We start from the raw sequence: 23,281 nt of genomic DNA, 5'->3' as shown, positions 1-23,281 counted from the left end.
AAAAAGAGCATAGTTGATAACAGAAAAGCTAAAACAAAAAAGCACAACAAACATCACCTTGCTTGACCTCAGCTGGGAATATGCCATCAGGCAGCCCCAAATTTCTTCCACTGTGCATATGCCCACAAAAGCCCTGGGAATATTAATTTGGGGGATGCAAATAAGTTTGGCTAGCAGATAAATTTGCAAACATGGAATCCATAAATAATAAATAACTATTATTTTTTTTAGTGTGATTTGATCACCTGGATGTTTCTACACCTAAAACCAGAATCCATTTTCAGTTACATGAGTCAGTTAATTTCTTTTCCACCCAAGCTGGTTGGGGGTGTTTCTGTCATTTAAACCTAGTCTGGCTGTATAGTCATTCTTCTCCATGACCACAAAATTCTCTTGGAAAAAGACAAGCTGGCTCTCTGGGTCCTCTAGAATCCTGGGCCACTCCTCACAGGGGAAGTCCAATCCTCCCCAGGCAGTTCATAAAGGGTTTGCCTGGTTTCATCCAGAAATATTCCACTTCAAATATGCTCTTCAAAGGAGGTGTCCTAGAAACGTGGCAGCCCCTGGCCTAAGCCTCAGCAGTTGCTTCTGTTTAATTGTTGTTACAGCTTTAAGTCCCTTTCCTCCAACTTTCCACCATTTCTTAATCAGTGAATTAAATTCTACCCTAGAACCTTAGGAGTTCATAACCCACTTGAATCTAATGTATGAAATATGATATGTCAAGAGCTTTGTAATGTTTTGAACAACCAATTAAAAAAAAGATAAAAAAAAACCTTAGGCAAAAGAATAGAATCAGAGCTGGCATGAGCCTTAGTTAGGAATTTCCTGGAAAGTGATAAGAATGAGGGTCAGAGAAGAAAGGGACTTACCAAGATGAAGGCAAAAACAAAGAGTAGGGCTCCTGACTCTCTTTCCAGAACTTTCTCAACTAGCAATGCTGCTGTTTTTATGTGAGGAGTCCCCCCACTCTCTCCCAACATTGAGTCCAGTGTTTATCCACAGTGAATCAAATCTTTGCAATGACCCATATCACTTCATGATGCTTCCAAAGGATCTATGTATCTTTTTATACATTTATATATCTTCCCACTCACCATTTGTCACCATCTTTCAGCTGAGGAAAGACTTAATTCAACAAAGAAATACACCACCCCCACCCCAGATACAGTACTCAGGGCAGGCATCAATTTGCTCGGGCCCTGAGCTAGCAGGAGGCTGCAAGCCCTACTGTAGTCCAACATCTTGTCCCTTTCTCTGTCCCACTGTGTATACACAACCCCGTCCCATGTTCAGAGCAAGTGGCCCTGCACATCCATCAAATGAAACATGAACTTCCTACTGACCAAGGGGCTCAGAGGAGAGAGGGTTAGACTACTCATGTTAAGCCACCCCTTTATCCCATCTGGCTCCCTTCCCCAACACCCCCTCAGCCTGAGTCCCTCAAAGTGAACCATGTCACCTCTTTCTGGCCTAAATATCAGGAACAGGAGAGTTTGAGAAACACTACTCCAAGAATCAAAGGGGTCATATCACCCCTGTGGCTCCTTTATTAAGTCTGTATATATCACACCTACATGTTGGTCAGTGATGCACAAAGGCTAGCCCCTGCTTTGTCTTGAACACCAGTGAACCCTGAGACATGGCCTGCTGCAGGAACTCTTCCAGGCTCTCTCAACAAGTTTTCAGACTCTGTCCTGGGACTCATATGTATACTCTGAAGCTCTGAGAGACACTGACCTTCTCTGCTCTGAGCCTAAGAACCCACTTCTCCAGCCACATCTTATTCCTCTCAAGAGGATCCTGACCAGAAGAAGAGCTCAAGAGGCCTGGCTGTTCACCATTCACAGGGACTCCTCTGACATCCTGGAGTACTTCTTGTGTACATCAGCCCCAGGTACCATGGCCACTGCCAAGCATCCCCTCCAAGAACATCTCTGGCCAAATATGGTTCACACTGCCTCTTTAAACTCTGACAGATGCATTTTGACTTCACACAAAAATAGCAATGTCCATCAGATCCTGGTGAATCAGTTAGCCACACTTTTCACTGGAGCCTTTCCTGCCCTTAACCACCATTTCTCATGCCATCTGCCCCAGCAGAGTCTCAGGGTTGGGTTTCAAAAAGCCACATCCTGTGGTCAAATACAGAAGTCTAAGGAGAGACAGCTCTTTCCAGAGGAGGTGATTTTAGCTGTCAAATCAATATTTCCTGGTGGATTCGCTTTTCCTTTTACAGTCTTCCCAAATATGTCACTTTATAATGTATGTTTCTTAGGATTTCTATATGGAGTTCTCTAATTCAGCCAGGGGAATGGGGCAGCAGAAAATCTTTCTGACACTATGTTAGCATCATTGTTTTACAAGGATGTGGATGAAATTTCCTGCAGGTGATGTGTCACATTATAAAGAGACACAGCAATAGATAAAACTACACCCAGTGCCCACTCTCTATCCTCTCTCTCCTATCTACAGCAGTGAACATCAACATTGAGAAAATTACTATTATCATCCAGCAAAACCTGTACTCTTGCTACTTCTGGCAACATCTGATTCAGGCTTATTCTGTGATTTGGATGGAACTGTGCCTCCCTGCCACCATTAAAAATCATATTTTGAGGGGCTGGGGATGTGGCTCAAGTGGTAGCGTGCTCACCTAGCATGCATGAGGCACTGGGTTCAATTCTCAGCACCATATAAAAATAAAATAAAGATACTGTGTCCACCTGAAACTAAAAAAAATAAAAATATTTTAAAAATCATATTTTGAGGCCCTAGCCACCCAGAAACTTAGAATGTGGCCGCATTTGGAGACAGGACCTTTAAAAAAGTAATTAAAGCAAAATGAGGTCATGTAGTAGGCCTTAATCCAGTATGACTGTGTCCTTACAAAAAGGAGGGACAGTGGGGATGCATGCATGGGGGAAAAACTGAGTGAGGACTCAAAGAAAAGGCAATAATCTGCAAACCAAGGAGAGAGGCCTTAGGATAAATCAACCCTGGTGACACCATAATCCTGGCTGCAATGAGCTGAATTGTTGCTTCCAAATTCACGTTTTGAAATCCTAACTCCAAGCTAATGGTATTAGGACGTGGGCTTTTAGGAGGAGATTAGGTGATTAGCCCTTTCAACCTTATATTGATAAAGCTAGAAAAGTACCATATAAGAATCAAAAGTTGGTCCAGGTTGCTTGATCCTGGACTTGATCTTGGACTTCCTAATCTCTAGAACTGTGAGAAATAAATTTCTGTTAAGTCACAGTCTGTGGTATTTGTTAGGTGGCCCGAGCTGACGACAATGATCAAAACACTGACTCATTTGCCCATCAAGCATCTGCCAAATGCCTACTACGTGCAAAGCACTGATTAGGCACTGTGGACAGACAAAAGTGAACTTTAGCACCTTGCAACATAAGGGAGAATGACATAGCACAAACAGATTTGTCATACAGCAGAATGCAATCTTGGTATAATGCATTACAATTCTTGTTATAAAAATTTAAATTTGTTCCAATTTGACTAATACAGTAGGGAGTAATGTATCTGAGCATGGTATTAATTTTGATTTTGCTGTGAAAGATACCAGATGAACACAAAAAACTGCCCAACTGAACAAAACCACACAAAATGCACATAACACAGACCTCTGCCAGCTCAGCTCACATCCTGATATAAGCTACACTCGTCTTAATTTGATGTTAAAAATCTCCCTCTGGTTTCATACAACTGTCCTTCAAGATAACACACAAGTGGCAACACCTTCTAAGACCCATTTCCACAAGCAAATTTTAGGTCACTTTCAAGGTTTAGTGCCATATTTAGTAATCTTCATAAATTTCTTAACTATTTAACATGTAAAGCTGTGCTAGCATTTTTTATAGGTCCCTATCTTTGCTTTTATCTGCCATTGTCAAATTATTGAGTGTTATATTCCTAACCCTCTTTCCTCCCATGAGCCCTTAAGTTTTTATTGCACTCTTCTGAATATTGCAGTGATTTCTTAGAAAGACTGCATGTGTTAGATTATAGCGGAACAGACTACATTTTAATAAAAAACTATATTTCAGGTAACTAAGGCCTGGGTAGTAATTGTCTATAATCAGGATCACAAATAACCCCTCAGTTGCTGCACAAACTTCATATTGGGTCTAATTATGTTATCAATGGCGACTCCCAGTGACGATGTACACTTATTACATGTAAAATATAGGGAAAGTAATGTATTAAAATGCATTTTATTATAATGTTACAGGGTAAAAGAAGCCATTACACACACTAAGTAAAATGCATCCCCTCAGCTCAAAGAAGCTTTTTGTAATACCCAACTTCTTAGTGTGTCTACTGGAAAAAATTTTTTCTAGGGCCAAACAGACTTGTAGAAGGAACCTACTGACCTGTCATGGAATTTTCTGAGGTGCACAGCTGCTCTCTCAGCTTCTCCACATCATCGGGATGCACCTGTTCGTAGAGGGTACTTCCAAACCACTCTGACTGGGGCTGGTTGAGAACAGGGGTGACAGAGTCAGACACATAAATCACTCGCCCTGTTTCAGCTGCTACTACAAACAGGAACCCATCAGCTGCTTCCAAGATGAGATGCTTCAGTTCCTACAAAGAAAAAGATTCATTAACATAAGGTACTGACAGTTCTAGACCAATTAAATGCAACCCTTAACTTCTTTTATTTGTATACTCATTCTGGTGCACAAATAGTTTGGAAAATTACTCCAAGTTTTACTGGAATATAAGCTAGAAAAATGCATAAAATTAGTACTGTCCCTAAGACACAGCCACTCTAAATACTGTTGGCTCTCTCTTTACCAGTCCTTTTAGGAAGGAGGACATTTTCAGTTTAGGAGAATGGGAGAGCAGGCAGTGATCAGCAGGTGTTGAGTTGCCAGAAGCGTGAGCAGCTCCACCCACATGCTGTAACCACTATCATGTTATTGCAGCCAGAAGCACCCAGAACATAGTGCCTGGCACAAAAGGTGCTGAAGAGAAGGGAGGAAAGGAAAACAGGAGGGTAAGGAGAGCAGGAAAGAGAGCTTGCATCTCTTGCCAGTGCCTGCCATGCTGACAGTGCACTCTTGCTTCTCTTCTCTTTCCACATTTCTGAGCTGAACACTGGCACTGGATGTAAATATCCCCTTACTTTCTCATGTCTGTCATGCTTCCAGAATGCTGACAATCATCATCAGACTCTTGACAGACTCTCAGAGTAGCCCAGGAGGCAGCAAGGCATATAGCACTATACATATCACTTTATAGTGAGAAGAGGTTAGAAGAATCAGCTCTGGGATCACACAGGCAGGTAAAGTCACGACTGTCATTGAAAGCAGGAACAAAGTGGTTCAGAATCAATGAATGAGCAGCAGGAAGCTTTGCCATCATCCCCAGAGGGACACAGATGGGGCAAAATCAACCTTGCTAACATGAGATGTTTTTTTCTTTGTAGGGCCTAAAAGCAGCTCAAGTATAACTCCCTACACTGTTGTCACATCAAGCTAAGGAGTCCTTTCCTAGTGAATGAAAGGGGTTCTATACCTGCAAGAGTTGAGAATTTAACCCTTCCAATGCAGTAGAGTCCACAACCACCTGCCAAACACCTCACAAACTGATCAGACCCCGAAGAACAAAGGCATCTTTGTATTTTAGCAATTAGCAAGCATCTTTTGCTATGAATCCTTTGTTCAAGTATAATCATATATAGAAGCCTTACTATAAAATTGTGGCAAGGGCCCCCTGAGCAGAGGTAAAGGCTTCTGCAGCCCATTCATTGATGTGGAGACTCTGGTCCTACTCTATGTCCCAACCCCTGAGGGAGTTCCAGGGACCTAAAGCCTAGAAGATTCTGATCGGTGGGAACAGGACCTGAGGATCTTTGAGAATCTCCCTGAGCACTTGTCTGGAGAGAAATTCAAATATCCTCAGCCTGGGAACCCAGGAAGGAAGTACTGTTTTTTAAGGAAAAGTTTATTTTGCCCATTTCCCATACTCTGCACTTCTGTGGTTCTAGGTCTCTCAGATGCTTACTCAGTTCAGAGGACTGGGTCAGCATTTTTATTTTCAGTATCAGGAAGATTTTTCCAGCAGGAAGAGTTGTTTTAAAAAATAATGGAGCAGGATATCTGAGGAAGTGGAGAACTCTGCCACTGGAGAAGGCTGAATGGCTTTTTTTATGCATTCATGTTTTCATCCATTCACAAAGATTGGGTGAAGGTCGTATGGGACATAGCCATACCCTCATCATGTACCTCTCTTCCTATCACCTCATCCCCATGGTTCATTTCCTGGGAGCTCATTGCTCATAACCTAAGTTCTGTGTTGGAGACCCAGAACCCAACCTGCCCCTCTCTTCCACTTGAACAGATGGCAGGGGTTAAGAGCAGGGATTTTAGAGTAAAAGGAGATTGTTCTCCATGGCTGTTTCACTTAACTGAGCAATTCTAGGCAGGATACTTTTAATGCCCTCATTTTCAGTATTTCATGCAGCTCCATTTTCAATGAGATTTGGGGAGATTAATTAAGTTGTGTATGAAGAACTTAGTAAGGGTCAAGCACACAGTAGATATTCCATAAGTATATGTGTCATTATCTTCCACATAACCCAGAGAGAAACATTGGTAGGATCCATATGATTGTATAGCCTGCATTCTCTCTCCTCTATCTTCATCTCTTCACTTTCAGTATTTAGAGATAAAGGGGTTTATTTCAAATCTTGGTCCTGCAGGATTTTTGTAAGGAATAAAGAAATGTGCTTAATAAATTGGTCTGGTTACCTAACAGCCATTCATCCTTCATTATCTTCCAAGCAGTGTACATTTATTGCTTTGGCCACCTCATCTGCAGGATATGGGATAATCATTGCATTCATTTTTTATGGAGGTAGAAACAAGGCTTGAAGCCCATGTCCTGAACCGCCCTGTTCCGTGTCTTCATATGAGTAGCATACTTTCCCAACATCTCCAGAGTGACAGATCACATGACCCTAGGAGGGTTTCAGAAACATTGTTTAGCACTTGCTAAAATGTATATAACAGAACAGACAGTAAAAAAAAATGTTGGTTCTTTTTCCTTGTTCTTTTTCTAAACTTATTTCCATGATATGAAGATTCTCAACTCTAGAAGTACAAACAATTCGCCATCATTCCTCTGAGACTCTATGCATACTTAAAAAAGTCCCTCTGTTCTCCTCTTTCTATATACATTATGTGGTTCCTGCAATGGCTTGTCAATGCTGTCTCTGTCCTGAGATGCACCCTGATGAAACCCTGCCATATCTATTCTCTCTCTCTTTTTGCCCACATGCTCTGGTCTTGTTGAACACTCAGGATGCTACACTGCACATCCTTTTGTACTTCCTAACTACACTCCCTGTCAACCACATAATTTTTCCCTTTCTCCCTTTTGCCATATGCAAAATGCTTTCAAATGCACTGCCTTATTTATGCTGCAAAAGCTCCTAGAGTCAGAAAGTCAAAAAGCTTTACCTTTATTACAGATGAGCAAACTGAAACACACAACATTTGCTGATTTGCCCTGTGACAGGCACATGTAAAGACCAGGACCCTGAACACAGGCCCTCTGATTCACGTAAATCTACTACTAGATACTGTCACATGTGTTTCTTCTTCCCAACTATTCAAAGACTTGGTTGGAGTTAAAAAATATGTTTTGGGGTTGGGCATGGTGGTGTACACCTGTAATCCCAGTGACTTGGGAGGCAAGAGGATCACAAGTTCTATGCCAGCCTCAGCAACTTAGTGAGGCCCTGTCTCAAAGTAAAACGGAAAAAGGGCTGAGATGTAGCTCAGTGGTAGAGTACCTCTCGGTTCAATCCCAATACTGAAAAAAAAAAAAAGTATAGCTTTTGGGTCCTTGAAACCTATCTTCATTAGACCAGCTCCTGGCTCCTTCACTAAGCAGCTGATTGACCTTGGGCAATTTACTGATGCTTTCTAAGCCTGATTTCCTCACCTATAAAACAGGTATGAATCATAGTGGTTTATCCACTGAACTGGAATAAGGAGTAAATTAAACAATGTACAGAAAGATATGACTCAGACTGGTCCCTGAGCAAATGCCTGCTTGTGCTAGTAGCAAAGACACTTATTTCCATCATCAGTGCTACCATGGTTCTCAAAAGATGATTATCCTCACCTGTCCTGGTAATCGGGATTGTGTCTTTAACTGACTTCTTCCTGTGTCACCAAAATCTCACTGTCCCAGTGCATGGCATCTTTTTTGAGGGATACCTCATTAAGGTATATGGGGACTATAAAAGCAGAAGATACAGGAACCTGATATTCTTGAAGAGAGCTTCTTGATGAGAAGTAGAAGCAAAATTTCTTGGCTTCATCCCTTCCTCAACCTCAAATCCCATCTCCCCACATAGCTTATTTCAGTGTGATGACACTGTCACTCTCCCAGCTTTCAGAATGATGCTGCCAAAAAGAATGGATCACAGACGAGTAATGGTGGGTACCTGCTCGGTGAGGAAGGAAGGCTTGTATGCGCCATCAGTAGACTTGTTCCCTGTGCCCCGCATGGACTTCATGTGTGAGACAGCCATGCGGAGGATGGTGAGCTTGTCTGGCTTCCGGGCCAGGGCACTGCAGGTGGGCACCATGTCAGAGAGCTCTGTGATGTACTGGGTCATCTTGTTCCGCCTGCGCCGTTCAATCTCACTGTGATTCTCTCTTCCCAGAAAGCAGGAGATCAGGAGGGGGTGAAAAGAGAAGTATCAGACCAGAGGTTACTATCTAAAGGGATGAAATGGCACATTGTTCACATCAAATGACCAAGAGCAAGGGGCTAACTTGTAAGAACTGAGGGCTTTGGATACATGCTGGGCAAAGCAGCACTCTGACTCCTTCCTCTGTGAGTTCCTGTCTCTGTGTATGGAGAGCACAAACCACTACAGCCTCAATCTCTAAGAAAGTATTAAAGCCGGGCATGGTCGTACATGTCTATAATCCCAGCAACTCAGAAACATGAGGCAGGTGGGTCACAAGTAAGTTCAAGGCCAGCCTGGGCAACTAAGCCAGATTGTCTCAAATTTAAAAATAAAAAGGGCCAGGAGTATAACTCAGTGTAAAGTGTACCCCTGGGTTCAATACTAGCACTGTTTTTTTTAGAAAAAAGTATTGAAGTCTTTTAATTACTCCCATGTGCCTGTGGAGTTTTAAATAGGCATAAAAAAAATTAAGACATGATATTCAGAAGAATAAAGTCCCCAACATGCTTTCCATGGGCACACATGAACCTATATATGGATGTGCACGTATAGGTTTGCCATCCTGTATATACATGCCTGTATATACAATGAATGCAGTTACTGACTGCTTATATATATGGTCTTACCTTATGATAAGAAGCACTATAAAATGCTCTCTGACAACAATTCTTAAAATTTATGCTGGTGTGGGAGTGATACAGGTCAGCAAAAACTATACTTTAACATGTCTTAATGGTATATTCTGGTTTTCAATTTTTGTACAATATTCAATAAATTACATAAGAAACTCAATACTCATTATAAAATAGGCTTTGCACAGATGGTTTTAGCCATTGCAGTCTAATATAAGCGTTGTGGGCCTGTTTGAGGTAGGCTAGGCTAAGCAGTGATGTCTGGAAGGTGAGGTGAGATTAAATGAATTTTTGACTTAATAATACTTTCAACTTACGACAGGGTTAGCTGGATATGATGCCAAGTAAGTCAAGGAGCACATACACAGCCATACTATTCTTTGTGTCACTAAGTAGACCAAAACGTTCATGTGTTTACTTGGTATAAGGTTGTGAACGAGTGTTTGTTCTTCATAACACATTTTCTATAACATAGTAACAGAACAGGTGCACCCCTGGCGTATTAAACAACAAATACCCAATTTTTGTAAAAATCACTGTGATGTGTTAAAGATGAAAAGCTAACAGAAGGGTTGGTAGCATGTTTCCATCTGGGGATTATTAACTTAAGGCTTGGAAGAGAGTAACAGCCAACCCAGTTAAACAACACTAAGACAAAGCTGTGACTTGGGATAAAAGAACTGTCCCATGTCTGCTGCAGGATTTAGGGTTTTACTGATGCTCAAAGAATGAGTGACACAGGGTTGGGGATATAGCTCAGTTGGTAGAGCGCTTGCCTTGCAATGCATAAGGCCCTGGGGTCAATCCCAAGCACCACAAAAAAAAAAAAAAAAAAAAAAAAGAATGAGTGACACTAACAGTAAGAAAGGAACAACCTCAAGCAAGGCCGCCTCCAAACACTGCATGTATTAATCAGCTTAACACCCCATCTTCCCAGTCTGGGGGACAGATGTGCCAGTCAGGCCTGATGGCATGCAAGGTGCACGTGTTGAGGTCCTCTGAGCAAAGACAGGGGCAAGGAGGCTGCAGGAGAGATCCCTGCAGTGAGATGACATGAGTTGCAGGTGTGCACCTTCCATACAAAGGGCCCTCAGCAAGGCCCCAAGAGGGAAGAGACAGTAGAGAAAACTAAGAAAAGCCCAGTCTCGGTCCCCAAGCAGCAGAGGGGTTAATAGGGAAGGTAAAACATACACTTTGCACAGTGGGAACCAAAGGCAAACTATTTTAAATGCTCAGAAAGGCACAGGGAAAGTACAAGCCACAGAAAAGATGGAGAGAGCTGAGGAGGATGTGGCCCAGGGGTCAGAAGCAGGAAAAGGTGGCTAGGGCAGTGGGAAAATGGCTGGATAGACCTCATGTGAGAGTAGACTCTGGAAAGGGGATCAGGAGGATCCAAAAAAGGCCTGGAACTGGAAGGAAGCACTGAGGGCAGTGAGGAAACAGGTCTTGCCCTGGGCCCAAAGGAGCAATAGAAGTTGAGGAGCAACAGAAGTTGGGGATCCATGCCAGACCACAAGAGCAAGCCATGAAGAAAGCCAGGCTGATAAGGACCTGGGTGCTATGTGTTATGTGCTCTTGCAGCTGACTTCTGGGAGAAGCCAGAGGAGGGTGAGTCTTGTTGAAGGGAGGAGATGAAGGCTGAGACCGGCAAGGAATTCCTTAGGTGGGGTGTGAGGTGGGCTAGGATAGAACCTCCAGGAGTAGTCCCAGGTGACTAATCAGAATGTGGAAATGGACCAGCCTGAGGACCAATGCATCTGCTTCACAGAGCAAAGACCCTCCTGGGAAGGAAGGGTCTATCTGCTCTTGGAGAAAAGGTTCTGGAGAAACTGGCAGGATTTATTTACTGGTAACCAAAGAAGAGTGCTGGGAGAGCGCAATCAGAGAGGAAGAAGTGGTGAATGTGGGAATTTGGCTAGGGGATTCCTGAGCTCTCTAGTGTTGGCAGGAATCTTCTGGAAAAGACACGGGAGCTCTTTTTTTCTCTCACTCCCCCGTCCCAGAGCAGATGAGTGGTGCAGCCCATTGCCCTGTGTCCTCAAGTAGCCCTTTTCACTGAGGCCTGAGGCCTAAATGAGCTCCCAGAGGAGCTTTTCCCCATCCTGCCAGCTCATACTTCTTTAGGACAGACCTGGGAAAGATGGTAGGCAGAGAATGCACGTGGGGAGGATGTCAGACAGGAACTCCAGCACTTAGGACAGTCCATTCACCATACGGGACCCCACTCAGGACCTGATGTCCTTTCCACTTGCCTGTACTCTCTTCCAGGGGGACCTTGTACGAAGGGCTTTCCTCTCCTCCAAGATCCTCTACTCAAAGCATCTTAGGAAGGTTAACTTGCTTATGCCAGCTGAGGTCTACAAGCTAACTCCTCAGTCTGACTTTTAACAGCTCCCTAGTCAAGCCCTCCACACTACCTCCTTCTCTATTCCAACACATTTGGGCATTCAATGCCTCTATCAGAACACACTTCTCTTCAGTTCATCCATGGTGAACTGCTTCTTTGACTCAATCTTTTGTCTTAAGTCAAAACTTGAGCAGAAATCTCTTGACTCTCTTCTTCCTTTCCCATCCCTGCTATCCATTGTGAATGTCACCGTGGGGGTAAGCATTTTCTCATTCCTCCTCTCCCTCCCATTCACTCCTAGTGTTGTGGTAAATCTGACTCTTCCCTTAAACTTCTTCAGTGATGACCCCCAAACCAATAAGTCAAGTTCAAACTCCTCAGCTACTTTCCCGTCACAACTGCTCCAATAAAGCACATCAAAGTGCATTTGCTTCTGATATTATTTTCCAAAAGCACTTTACAATGTTGCCCTGGACCATGAACATTTGACAGGGGTAGGGGTGTCTTTGTGAGGTTCTTAAACAGATATCTAAAACAACTTTACTATAGTGCTTGATAAACTTGATTTGAGGGATAAGATGCATGAGGAAGACAACATTAGGACAACTGATTTAAAAACTGATATTTTAAAACTGATTGTACTCACTGACTAGTGACTAGTCCAGAAAATGCTCTCACCATTTTATATCTTCTGAAATATGACAGAGTTACTAGCAGAATGTCAAAAGGATGGAGAGCTGCCAGTTACCTAGCAACAAGATTTGATAAATAAGTGGCATACATATATGTATGTGCAGTTTCATTTTTAAGCTTTCATGGAGGCAAAGAAGAGAAGAAAATAGCATCTTATGAAGATGAGAGGCAAATCTCCAACATCAGGCTTGCCGAGCCAAGTTTACCTCCTCCTGAGGGGAAGGGGATGATTTGGGGTCTGCCCAGAGGAACTGCAGGGATAAGGCTGCAAACTTGATGTCTCAAGTTGCATAAGTCCCACGAACTAGTAAGAGCTGAGTAGCATCAATAAAGAAACTGGCCCCCATATATTTGGGAGAGGATCGGGCTCTGCAGCAAGCTGGGGACACAGGCAAATCTGTCATCTTCAGAGATGCTTCGCTGGTGCAAGAGGACCTACAGCATGACCCCCAGGACACAGATATGGAAATCAAGGGCACACGAAGAAGAGGTGCAACCAAGTGCTGGCCAATGGGTTTCTTTTCCAACTCTGCTCCAAAGGCACTCTCTTAAGTTTAATCAGAACAGTGAAGCATAAGCCTATATTGATTAAAATTAAAAAGAAGAACTGCACAAAATCTCCATAAAATGCTAAGCAGGAGCTGATACATTTACCTGTCATTCCCTCGAGTCCTAAAGATGAAGGAGAGGATTCTGTGAGAGTGTGTGATAAGGAGATTCCCTTAAGCAAATGTCCCACGGACAGACCCAGGTCCCTGAGGACTCTGAGACAGGGACAGCTCCCATGCAGGACTGGCTGAGAGGAGCCACAAACAGAACCTAAGTGCTTTCATTGTCTTTCTTTACCTGTGTGTCTAGGCTGAACACAAGGCTCATCCGAAATACAGGGGAAAGGAATCTGAGAAAGCCCAGATCTTCCAAAAAGGAGGCCCAAGCCCAGAGCCTCTGATAACCCTCATTCTCAAGGGTGCACATGTCCTTCATGTTTCTACAGCATCGTTCAGTTCACCAAGCACTTTCTACCTATTGCTGCATTTGATCCTCATAATGGCCATGTAAGAAAATACCTCTTCTATTTATGGAAGAGGAACTTGATGCTCAAAGAGGTACACTGACTTATGAGCACTTGAGCCAGACCTCCCCTGATTTCAACCTCTCCTCTACACAGCACTAATTGGTTCTATAGTCAGAGCTAAAATGTCTGGAGAGCAAAAGGCAAAGATATTTAAGGCTTCATGGAAGGTGCCTGGCAGCTTCCAAGGAGACACAGTTTAGGACTACTTGAAGATTCTATAAATTATTTCTTCCCCTTTGTGCAAAAATTCTAGTATTATCTGACTCATATTCAGATCAAGGTTAATCTCTCTAGGAAAAAAAAAGGAGAGAGAGAGAGAGAAAGAAAGAAATGGTAAAAACAAACAAACAAATAAGGTAAGAAAGGCATCGAATTACAAACACCAGTACTCCTCAAAGTGTTTCATGAAATAGAATAGTTCTTCATATAAAGAGAAAAAGCAATCACATTATTTGGAAAAATAAGAGACCCAGAATAGCTAAAGCAATCCCTAGCAAGAAAAGTGAAGCAGGAGACATCACAATGGCAGACCTTAAACTATACTACAGAGCTATAGTAACAAAAACAGCATGGTACTGGCACCAAAATAGACTTGTAGACCAATGGTACACAATAGAGGACTCAGAGACAAACCCACATAAATACTGTTATCTCATACTAGACAAGGGTACCAAAAACATTCATTGGAGAAAAGATAGCCTATTCAACAAACAGTGCTGGCAAAATTGTAAACCCATATGTAGCAAAATAAAATTAAACCTCTATCTCTCACCGTGCACATCAACTCAAAGTGGATCAAAGACTTAGGCACTAGAACAGAAATCTTGCACCTAATAGAAGAAAAAATAGGCCCAAATCTTCACCACATTGTCTAAGGATCTGACTTCCTTAACAAGACTCCTAATGCACAAGAAGTAAAATCAAGAATCAATAAATGGTATGGATTCAAATTAAAAAGGTTCTTCTCAGCAAAGGAAACAATCAATAATGTGAGGAGAGAGCCTATAGATTCTGAGAAAATCTCTACCACATGAACCTCTGATAGAGCATTAATCTCTAAGATATACAAAGAACTCAAAAAACTTAACACCAAAAAAAAAAAAAACAAAAACCCAATCAATATATGGGCTAAGGAACTAACATACACTTGTCAGAAAAAGATACACATCAATCAACAAATATATGAAAAATTGTTCAACATCTCTAGCAGTTAGAGAAAATGCAAATCAAAACTAGTCTAAGATTTCATCTCACTCCTGTCAGAATGGCAATCATCAAGAATATAGTCAACAATAAATGTTGGTGAGGATGTGGTGAAAAAGGTACACTCATACACAGCTGGTGGAACTGCAAATTGGTGTAACCACTATGGAAAGTAGCATGGAGATTCCTCAGAAAACTGGGAATGGAACCACCATTTGACCCAGCTATCCCACTCCTTGGTTTATACCCAAAGGACTTAAAATCAGCATATATTATGACGCAGCCTCATCAATGTTTACAGCAGCTCAATTCATAATAGATAGACTATGGAACCAATCTAGGTGTCCCTCAATAGATGAATAGATAAAGAAAATGTGGTATATATACTCAATGGAATATTACTAAGCTTTAAAGAAGAGTGAAATTATGGCATTTGCCAGTAAATGGTTGGAGTTGAAAAATATCATGCTAAGTGAAATAAGCCAATCCCACAAAACCAAAGGCTGAATGTTTTCTCTAATATGTGGATGCTAATTCACAATAAGGTGGGGGCACTAGGGAGGAATAGCATTATCTTAGATTAGGAAGAGGGAAGTGATTGGAAGGGAGGGGAGAGAATGTGGGGATAGGAAATCTAGTAGAATGAAACAGACATTATTATTGTATGGATATATGAAACTACATGACCAATATGATTCTGAAACATGTACACTCAGAAAAATGAGAAATTATATCCCATCTATGTATCATATATTAAAGCACATAATTGGATTCTACTGTCATGTGTAACTAATTAAAACAAATAAAAAATTTTTTAAAAACATGGTAAAAAAGGCACCGAAATACAAATCAAACACATGAGAGCCAAACATCTCATATGAAGAAACAATTGATCCATTTTGGCTAACGTTAGGGAATTACCTCCTTCTAAAACATATTCCATGCCTTTGTGTCCTGACCCAAACCATCCCTAACCCACTGACATGACATAGATACTCATGAAATAGATTGTGATTCCATTGTGCAAGTGCTACAATGTACCAAGTGCCATTTGACTTACTGGCAAGACTTTTTTGACTCAGACAAACCAAGGATGGCTGGGCACTATGGCACATGCCTATAATCCCAGCTCTTCAGGCGGCTGAGAGGAGAATTGCTAGTTCCAGGACAGCCTCCACAACTTAGCAAGACCCTAAGAAACTTAGAAAGCCTGTCTCAAAAAAGGGCTGGGGATGCCGCTCAGTGGTAGAATGTTCCTGGGTTCAATCCCCAGAAGAAAAAAAGAAGGGAAGGAAGGGAGGAAGGAAAAAGTGAGCATTTCAGTGGAAGAGGGAGAGGGCTTGTGTTGGGTGTCTGCTCTGCTGGAGCCAAAAAGGCTACACTTGATCTCTTCCTATTTTCAAGCAACCACTGTGGCCCATCCAGTATGTCCCTCCCATGATGACTGATAAGACCAAACAAAACATGGTGATCCTTGCTGCTGCGTGATCATCCTCTGCCATCAGATGTACTCTGAACACTTTCCACCTAGAAGTGAAAGCAGAATCCCTCTAAGCTACAATGCATAGACTGAGAATTTTCAGCATTGACAACCCTCTTCTTTTTCTGCCAGGAAAGATCTCTGCAGGACACGCCTATCTTGCACATTTTTCCTTATCAACAGGGTTTTGGTTATCATGACTATTAACAAAACAGGGTGGTAAATTCAGATGGAAAGATTAAATAATCAAATAGCACCAAAGCCTATAAAGCCAGGAGAAAAAATACCCACAAGCTTAAATATGGCCACAAACCAAGGGTTTGTGCAAAATGAAAGGTTGATTTGGTGGAAATTTTCCTATTATGAATCCCTTTGCTTTCAAGTAACTTTAGATGTCCCCTGGCTAAACCCTACAAAATATAAGAAATAATTTTGGTCTGATGCAACTGGGTGCTTCAGCATCACCAGGGAATGCCAGATGGAGATCACCTGAGAGCCATCCCTTAAGGGATTAAAGAAAGGCCAGGAAGCCATCAATGAGGGCTTGAGCACTGGGACTGAATCTGAAGTAATGGTTATAAGGAATGACTCTGAAGGTCTTTGGGGTCTTTTGAGAAAGGCAACAAAGTCTAAATGTGACAAATATCAGGGCGGTAACATACAGTGACAATAATAAAGTTTGGGGAGGGAATACTTGATAGTTCATAAGTTATAAATCTAACATTAAGAAGATATTTGCATTAGTTATGCTTCTACAACCACCAAACTACATCCCAGCCTTTTTAATTTTTGGTACTGAGGATTGAAACCAGGGATGCTATAAAGCTATAAAGCACTGAGCCACATCCTCAGCCCTTCAAATTTTTAAATTTTGAGACAGGATCTCGATAAGTTGCTAGGGTCTTGCTATGTTGCTTAGTGCCTCATTGAGGCTGGCCTCCAACTTGTAATCCTCCTACCTAGCCTCCTGAGTCACTGGGATGACTGCACCAAGCATCCATTCTTTCATTTTAATGAAGTATTACATACATCACATCAAGAGCCTGATGCATAACTCAGATGCTTGGTGATGGCTCTGGGATATTGGTTGGCCAACTGTGAAACAACATTCAAGAGGCCATTCTCCACGGGTGGCAGCTGATCGTGGTTACATACATAGAAAGAAATCCTGAGACTCCACAGAGAATGTTAAACCCGGATTATGAAATCAGGAAATTGCCCCAATGGTTCAGTGCATTGGGGAGGTTTTCAGCCTCTGTGAGTGTGGGCTTGTGGTGGTGCTGGTGGGATGGGCACCTGCCTTCCCGGTAGACAGGGCCACCCTGTTTTCTCTGAAGGAGGTTGTGGCACCACTACCAGCCATCAGGGAGGTTCATTTTTGGAGGATCCCTTTCTGGTGCGTAATCAGAGTTTTCCAAGAGGTGAAGAGTTCATTACCCTGTGCTGTCAGGACTGGTGAGTTGATAATAGAATGTCAGGATGTGGGTGTGGAGGCTGCTTTCTTAGGCCTGGCCTGGGAAAGCCAGCTCTGTATTTCTACTCCTTTGGCCTCTTGGGCAAAAAGGGCCTCCTCCTCTGAAGCTTGTGGTGTCTGTCTCTGCCACCCTTAGGGCTCTTTATCATTATCACCACTAGCTGCCCAGAGACACCCAGCACTCCAACTGCCTCAGTGTGGGGCAGCACATACCCCACCTTTCTGTGCTCTCACTGCCTCTTTGCCCAGAACCTTCCTTCCCCCACTCCACCAGACCTCAGCCACTCCCCACTATTTGACCACAACTTCCTCTTTTCCAGCCTTCCCAGACTCCCACTAAATTAGAACTATTCCTTGACCACATTGCCACTTGCACTTTCTGTCCACCTCCTATTTTCTCTCATATGATTAGCTCTTGCTCCTTCCTGGCTCCTGGCTTCTCCTGAATCCTCTATAGCTGGATCTCTAGCTTAGTCTCTTCAGCTGCACTCTCTGCAACACCCCAATCACCACGTCTGCATCTATCCCTAGTACCCACCCTGCCCGACCCAAACTCCAAGACTGTGACGTCTATAGCCACTAGTGCTGGAGGGCAATAGTCCATGGTGCAGACTGGTGCCACCTAACATCTGTGGTACATAATGTCAAGGGAGTTCTGAAGTTCCTACACCTCTTTCTTCAGTTTGTTTCCTTTGATTCAACCCAGGGGCATCCCAAATTTTTCTTTCAGCATACTCTTAGACATTTGACCAATTTACTGCATATGGTCTCACTTCCTAATTAACCAAGAAAGTAGAAACCATCAGAATTAACTCTCTAAACTTTTGACACATCCACCAGGTTCACATTTGGCTGTCTCTGCATTTCTTTCCTCTGTCTCAAAGAATGAGTGGTCCTCTTGGCGGACCTGGAGCTATCTCTCATGTTTCCCAATCCTCTGGACCCATCTCTTCCTAGTCTTATCCAGACTCTTCCAGGCTATCCTCACTCTTTCTCCTTCTCATGTAGATGTGTTCATGGGCTTCCCACCCTAAAAAAATACTTCCTCCTCGAGTCCCACATGCCCTCTTCCTTTTTTACCCATATCCAACTACTCAAAAAGTCATCTCCATTCATTTTCTTATCTGACAATCAGTCGTCAGCCCACTGAAATCTGGCTTCTGTCACACCATCTCTGTGACTTCCAGGAGGAGGGAAACAACTAGTGCCAATAGAGCCATGTCCTGCATGTCATAACCCCAAAGGAGCAGGACACAATTCAGGCCTCAGGATGTGGTGAAGGAGGCTGACAGCATTCCTGGCCCTGGGAGGTGGGATCCTGGAGTGCGTGTGTGAATGCAAGTATGTGTGTGTGCATATGCATGGGTGTGCATGTGCATGCATGGGAGACCAGGCAGCAGTGTCAGCTTCACATCTACTACTTTGTTCCATCTGAGGCTTGCTGTGATGGGTCCAGCTTTAAGATAGAAACACCAAACTTGCACTATTTAGCTCAAAGTGACTACTGGCCACATTTCTCAAGTAAAAAATTGAAATTGAGACACAAGGTCTGATGATAGGCAGAACACTTGAACTTGGGACCACCTTCAAGAAATGCAAGGAAAGTTGACTATACACACGTCAAGAGATAAAAATCATGGCACAGCACTCTTCCTAGATTTGGAGTCAACAAATTTCAGTGGGTACTGGCTCGTATCTCAGCCTCCATCTCTTCCAGGCCTTACCTAAGGGGTTTCTCTTGACTGACTACAAGTAGAGGAGGAGGAAACAGGAGTGGCCCCAGGGTGTGTCTCACCAGGGCCTGGGCCTGCCTCACTATGACCCACAGGAAATGGTCTGAAACAGGCTATCATCTTCCCCTGGACAGCAGCTACTTGCAAAGTGGAGGGGGTGGAGAGAGATTCAGTCATCTTATCAGCTCTGAGCAGTTCAGATGCACCCACGGGTGCCCCTGCTGTGTAGAGGAAGTGGACTCTGGGGTCCTACAAACTCAGCCCTATAAGAACAATGCTATGTTGGAAGCAAATCCTGGCTTCCTGTCTTACTTTTAATGTAATAGAAGAAAGGACGCAGTTCCTAGAAGCCTAGGTGTAAATCCCAACTAAATTCTAATGCACTGAGTGGCTCACAAAGTTTCTTAGTCCATGGCTTCTGTTTCTTAGCACTGAGGCCCAAGACAATGCACTCTTTGTCTCCAGCTCTGTTACTTCATCAATGATATTCATCTTCAAAGTTACACAAATGTTGCTCCTCATCTCCTTCCTTTTAATATTCTGAGACCTCAGAGTTATCATTTCCTGAGGTAAACATGCTATAGAATGTAATCGCAAGGGGAATTTTGACACAGAGGAATCAAAATCATTGTTTCCTTATACAGAGAAGATGTGTATGGCCAGAGTGAACTGGAGCAGGGAGATGGGTGTCCTTATTCCCAAGGCCAGCTCCTTTTCAGGAAGAAAACACCCCCTTCTGCTAGAACACAACCTAGAAAATGGGGGTAAGTGCAAGCTGGGCTTCTGTCTGCGCTGAGGGGTTGAAACTCATGCCTTGTTTCAACTGGAAACTCTAAGACTGTTAGTGATCGAAATGTTTTCCATTTTCTTTTTACTGTTTCACCCCAAGAAGAAACTAGGAAATGGAAGGACATGTTCTTGGAGAAGAATGTTTATGGGGTAGTAAGAATTTTACTATGGACTTCAAGATTCTGGTAATCCCTGAAATGTAATGAGGCAGGCATCCCTCTTTGAGTTGTGAGAAAAATGCTAAATTCACAGCCATGACCATTTTGGTCCTGGATAAAAGGAACCATAACCAAAAAATAACTACCACAGGGAAGAGCAAACAGGTAGTTCAGTTGACAGGGAGCTGGGGGAGAGGGGGGATGATACAGACATCATTCTTCTCAAAACTGTTTTGAACAGCTGAGGCTGTAGACCAAATGATGGGCCACGGAAGCAGGAGAAAAGCAACCACCAAATGTGGCAAGTTTTCAAGTTCACCAACAACCAAGAATTAGGGAGGCTGGAGGCTTGGGTGACAGAGAGGAACATCAAGGCAAGACTGTCCACAATTAAACTGGGCAAAGATGGGAACTATGCTTAGAATGACAGAATCGCTGGTGCCTTCCTCTCCACACTGCCATGTTTCCTACCATGCCTCAAACAGAATACACCAAAGGGGGAAATGTGGCGCAACAGAGCTGGGTCTGCCTTAGCTTTTGTGTACCTAACAGTTACAATACCACCAGCACCTGTTATCCAGGGTCCTTTCTACCAGGTATTCTGTACTCAGGACAGTCCCATAGAGCCCAGCACATGGCCAGTGAGTGATGGCTCTAAAGAACCCCAAACCAAGTTTTACAAGCATCTAGAACAGAGCCACCCATGTTTCTCCTTATTTTCTGTAGTAGAAAAAGAAGACTCATCATAGCAGTTCTTTTCTAAATGAACTTTAGGTCTTTTAAAAAGGAGTCAATTAAAGTTACTAGCTATTGTTCCACTAAAAAAGCAAAGGGGATTAAGAACTTCTAATTTAACTTTTGATCATCTAGGCTGGGGTACAGTAAGGCTGCTCATAGCTAGCTGCCACTAGGCCAAACCCTGGCACAGAAGGAGGTACAAGCAAGAAGGCCAGAGTGCAGGGCAATGGCTTTTCAATGGCAAAAGACATTAAATCCTTGTGTGCCCAGGAAGGTGACTGCTGGCTATTGGCTTCTTTAAAGAAAGTAAAATAAACTTACCTTGAAAATTTACTGGGACCTTCACCATCTTCATCATCGAAGTCCATTCTGCAAAGTCAAGGTCACAATAAACGCTGGTTATAGGCAGGGCACTGTAACTGGTAACCTGAGCTGTGGGAATGAGGGGCACTTTTTCCTTCAGACTGCTCTCTAATGCTCCCAATCTTTTGTAAGACTAAAAGCAATATCTCTACACAGTCATCAAAGAGCTTCAAGATAGGAAGAAGCAAAATGAAAGGTCTTGGGTGCTCAAGTATCAACTTGCCCCTGTGGAACCCCACACAGGCCACCAAAGGGTTGACTAGGCTGGTGTTGGAAAGAGAGACATTCCTTATCTCCCTTTGGGGAAACCTTTGGGGAAAACTCCTTGCCTCCATGTCTTTCATTCCACCTTGTCACTTCCTTTTTTTTACTTGTTTATTTTACGGTATGTTTACAGACTGAAAAAGCTCAAGGGGTTTTGAAAATAGAAAGTTTTAAGGGTGATAAAAGGATTAACAGAAAAGGAGACAAATAGTAATTGTGCTGCTTGAAACCTGGTAGGTCTTGAGACATGGTAAGACTTGGTGGAAAGCTCAATCAAGGCCACTGTCCTGTTAAGTCCAAAGTCTAACAAATGGCTGTTGAGGGGAAAATGGTCATGTGAGGCCTAAATTAACTCAAATTGGCTGTCTGCTTATTGTAACTCACCACATAATTACTGGGATTCCCTCTTTACTGGGCTTCACAACATACATAAAACAAAGTCTTGATGGATACTTGCTTGACTAATACCCCAAATGCCCCTTCGAGACACCGAGCCTCTCCGAGGGACACTGCTATTACCCCTGGAGATGTCAGGCAGAAAGAGGACTTGACTGACATTGAGCCTTTCTGGACATCCAGGTGAGTGGGTCACCTGGGTAAAACATGTTCCCCTCCTGTTCTTAGTAGGCCTGACTGGAATGGGGCACTGTTTTGCTGGAATCCAAGCAAAGGGAGGCCATCCTATCTGGCAGCCAGGACTGGAAAATACCTTGTCAGAACAGCTCATTGTAAGATTGAGGTGTGTGCTAAAAGACCACAACTACAGATGCCAGAGCTGCTGGCCCCACAGAAGCATGACCATACCTCCCCAGGTCTAAAAGCCCAGAGTAGCCAATGGGTGACTTGGGGATAGCACAGGACAGTCAGGCCAAGTTGCAGAGAAAGAGCCATCCTTGCACAAGCATACCCCAGGAGAGCCTCCCAACCCCCTGCCATGAGACAAATCGTACTCGCTGTGCTATAAAAAAATCTTTTTTTTTTTTTTAAATGCCCAGGGCAGTCAGAGTTCTAATCTGGGCATCATTTTATTCAGAATCAACTGATTTAATCCTCTGCCATTTTGGAATCCCTAATTCTCAGACCCAAGAGCTATCCTAACTGCTAAGAATAAAAGAACAAAAGGAGTTAGATAATTGTAAAAATGACAGTAATAACAGAAAAAAAAAAAAACACTGCAAAAAGAGAAGGAGGTGAACAAGAAAAGTGATACAAAATAGTACAGGTAAAAGACCACATACACACCACCAGGGGGCCAGACACACACACTCCCTACAAAGCAGTTTGGGAAGCCAGGTGCTAGGCATTGGCTTCAGTTGTCTAGATTGTAGACAAATGGGAGCTGAATGCACGAATTTCTAAATGAAACAAAGCCATCAATATTCTTCATAACTGGTAAGCCATCATCTCACCTTTCAGAAAATTAAATCTGGGAGACAACCACCAAGAATACTGAAACCAAATCCACGGGACATTTTACTGAGCCACAGGGCCACACTGCCACCCAGTGTTCATAATGGGGAAGAGCAATTTTGCTGCCCACATCAAAAACATCAGCATTAAGGGGCTGGGGGCGGGGGGCCGGGCAGAGGATGGGG

General features: G+C 43.0%; 1 protein-coding gene across 11 annotated transcripts in view; it reads right to left on the bottom strand.

The window, feature by feature from the left end:
* Arnt2 (aryl hydrocarbon receptor nuclear translocator 2) overlaps positions 1-23,281 on the bottom strand; it is a 174,463-nt gene that overhangs the window by 95,848 nt on the left and 55,334 nt on the right. For all 11 annotated transcript variants that reach the window (XM_048790158.1, XM_048790159.1, XM_048790157.1 and 8 more), the window contains exons 3-5: positions 21,381-21,428; positions 8,486-8,699; positions 4,395-4,608 (exon numbers count right to left, since the gene is read on the bottom strand). In XM_048790158.1, coding sequence (XP_048646115.1) covers positions 4,395-4,608; positions 8,486-8,699; positions 21,381-21,428 — 476 coding nt within the window. The remainder of the gene's footprint in view (positions 1-4,394; positions 4,609-8,485; positions 8,700-21,380; positions 21,429-23,281) is intronic.

This window comes from Marmota marmota, unplaced genomic scaffold (assembly GCF_001458135.2).
Source record: "Marmota marmota marmota unplaced genomic scaffold, marMar, whole genome shotgun sequence".
Classification (NCBI taxonomy): domain Eukaryota; kingdom Metazoa; phylum Chordata; class Mammalia; order Rodentia; family Sciuridae; genus Marmota; species Marmota marmota.
The sequence above is the reverse complement of the archived record's forward strand: the minus strand, read 5'-3'. Positions and strand labels throughout refer to the sequence as shown.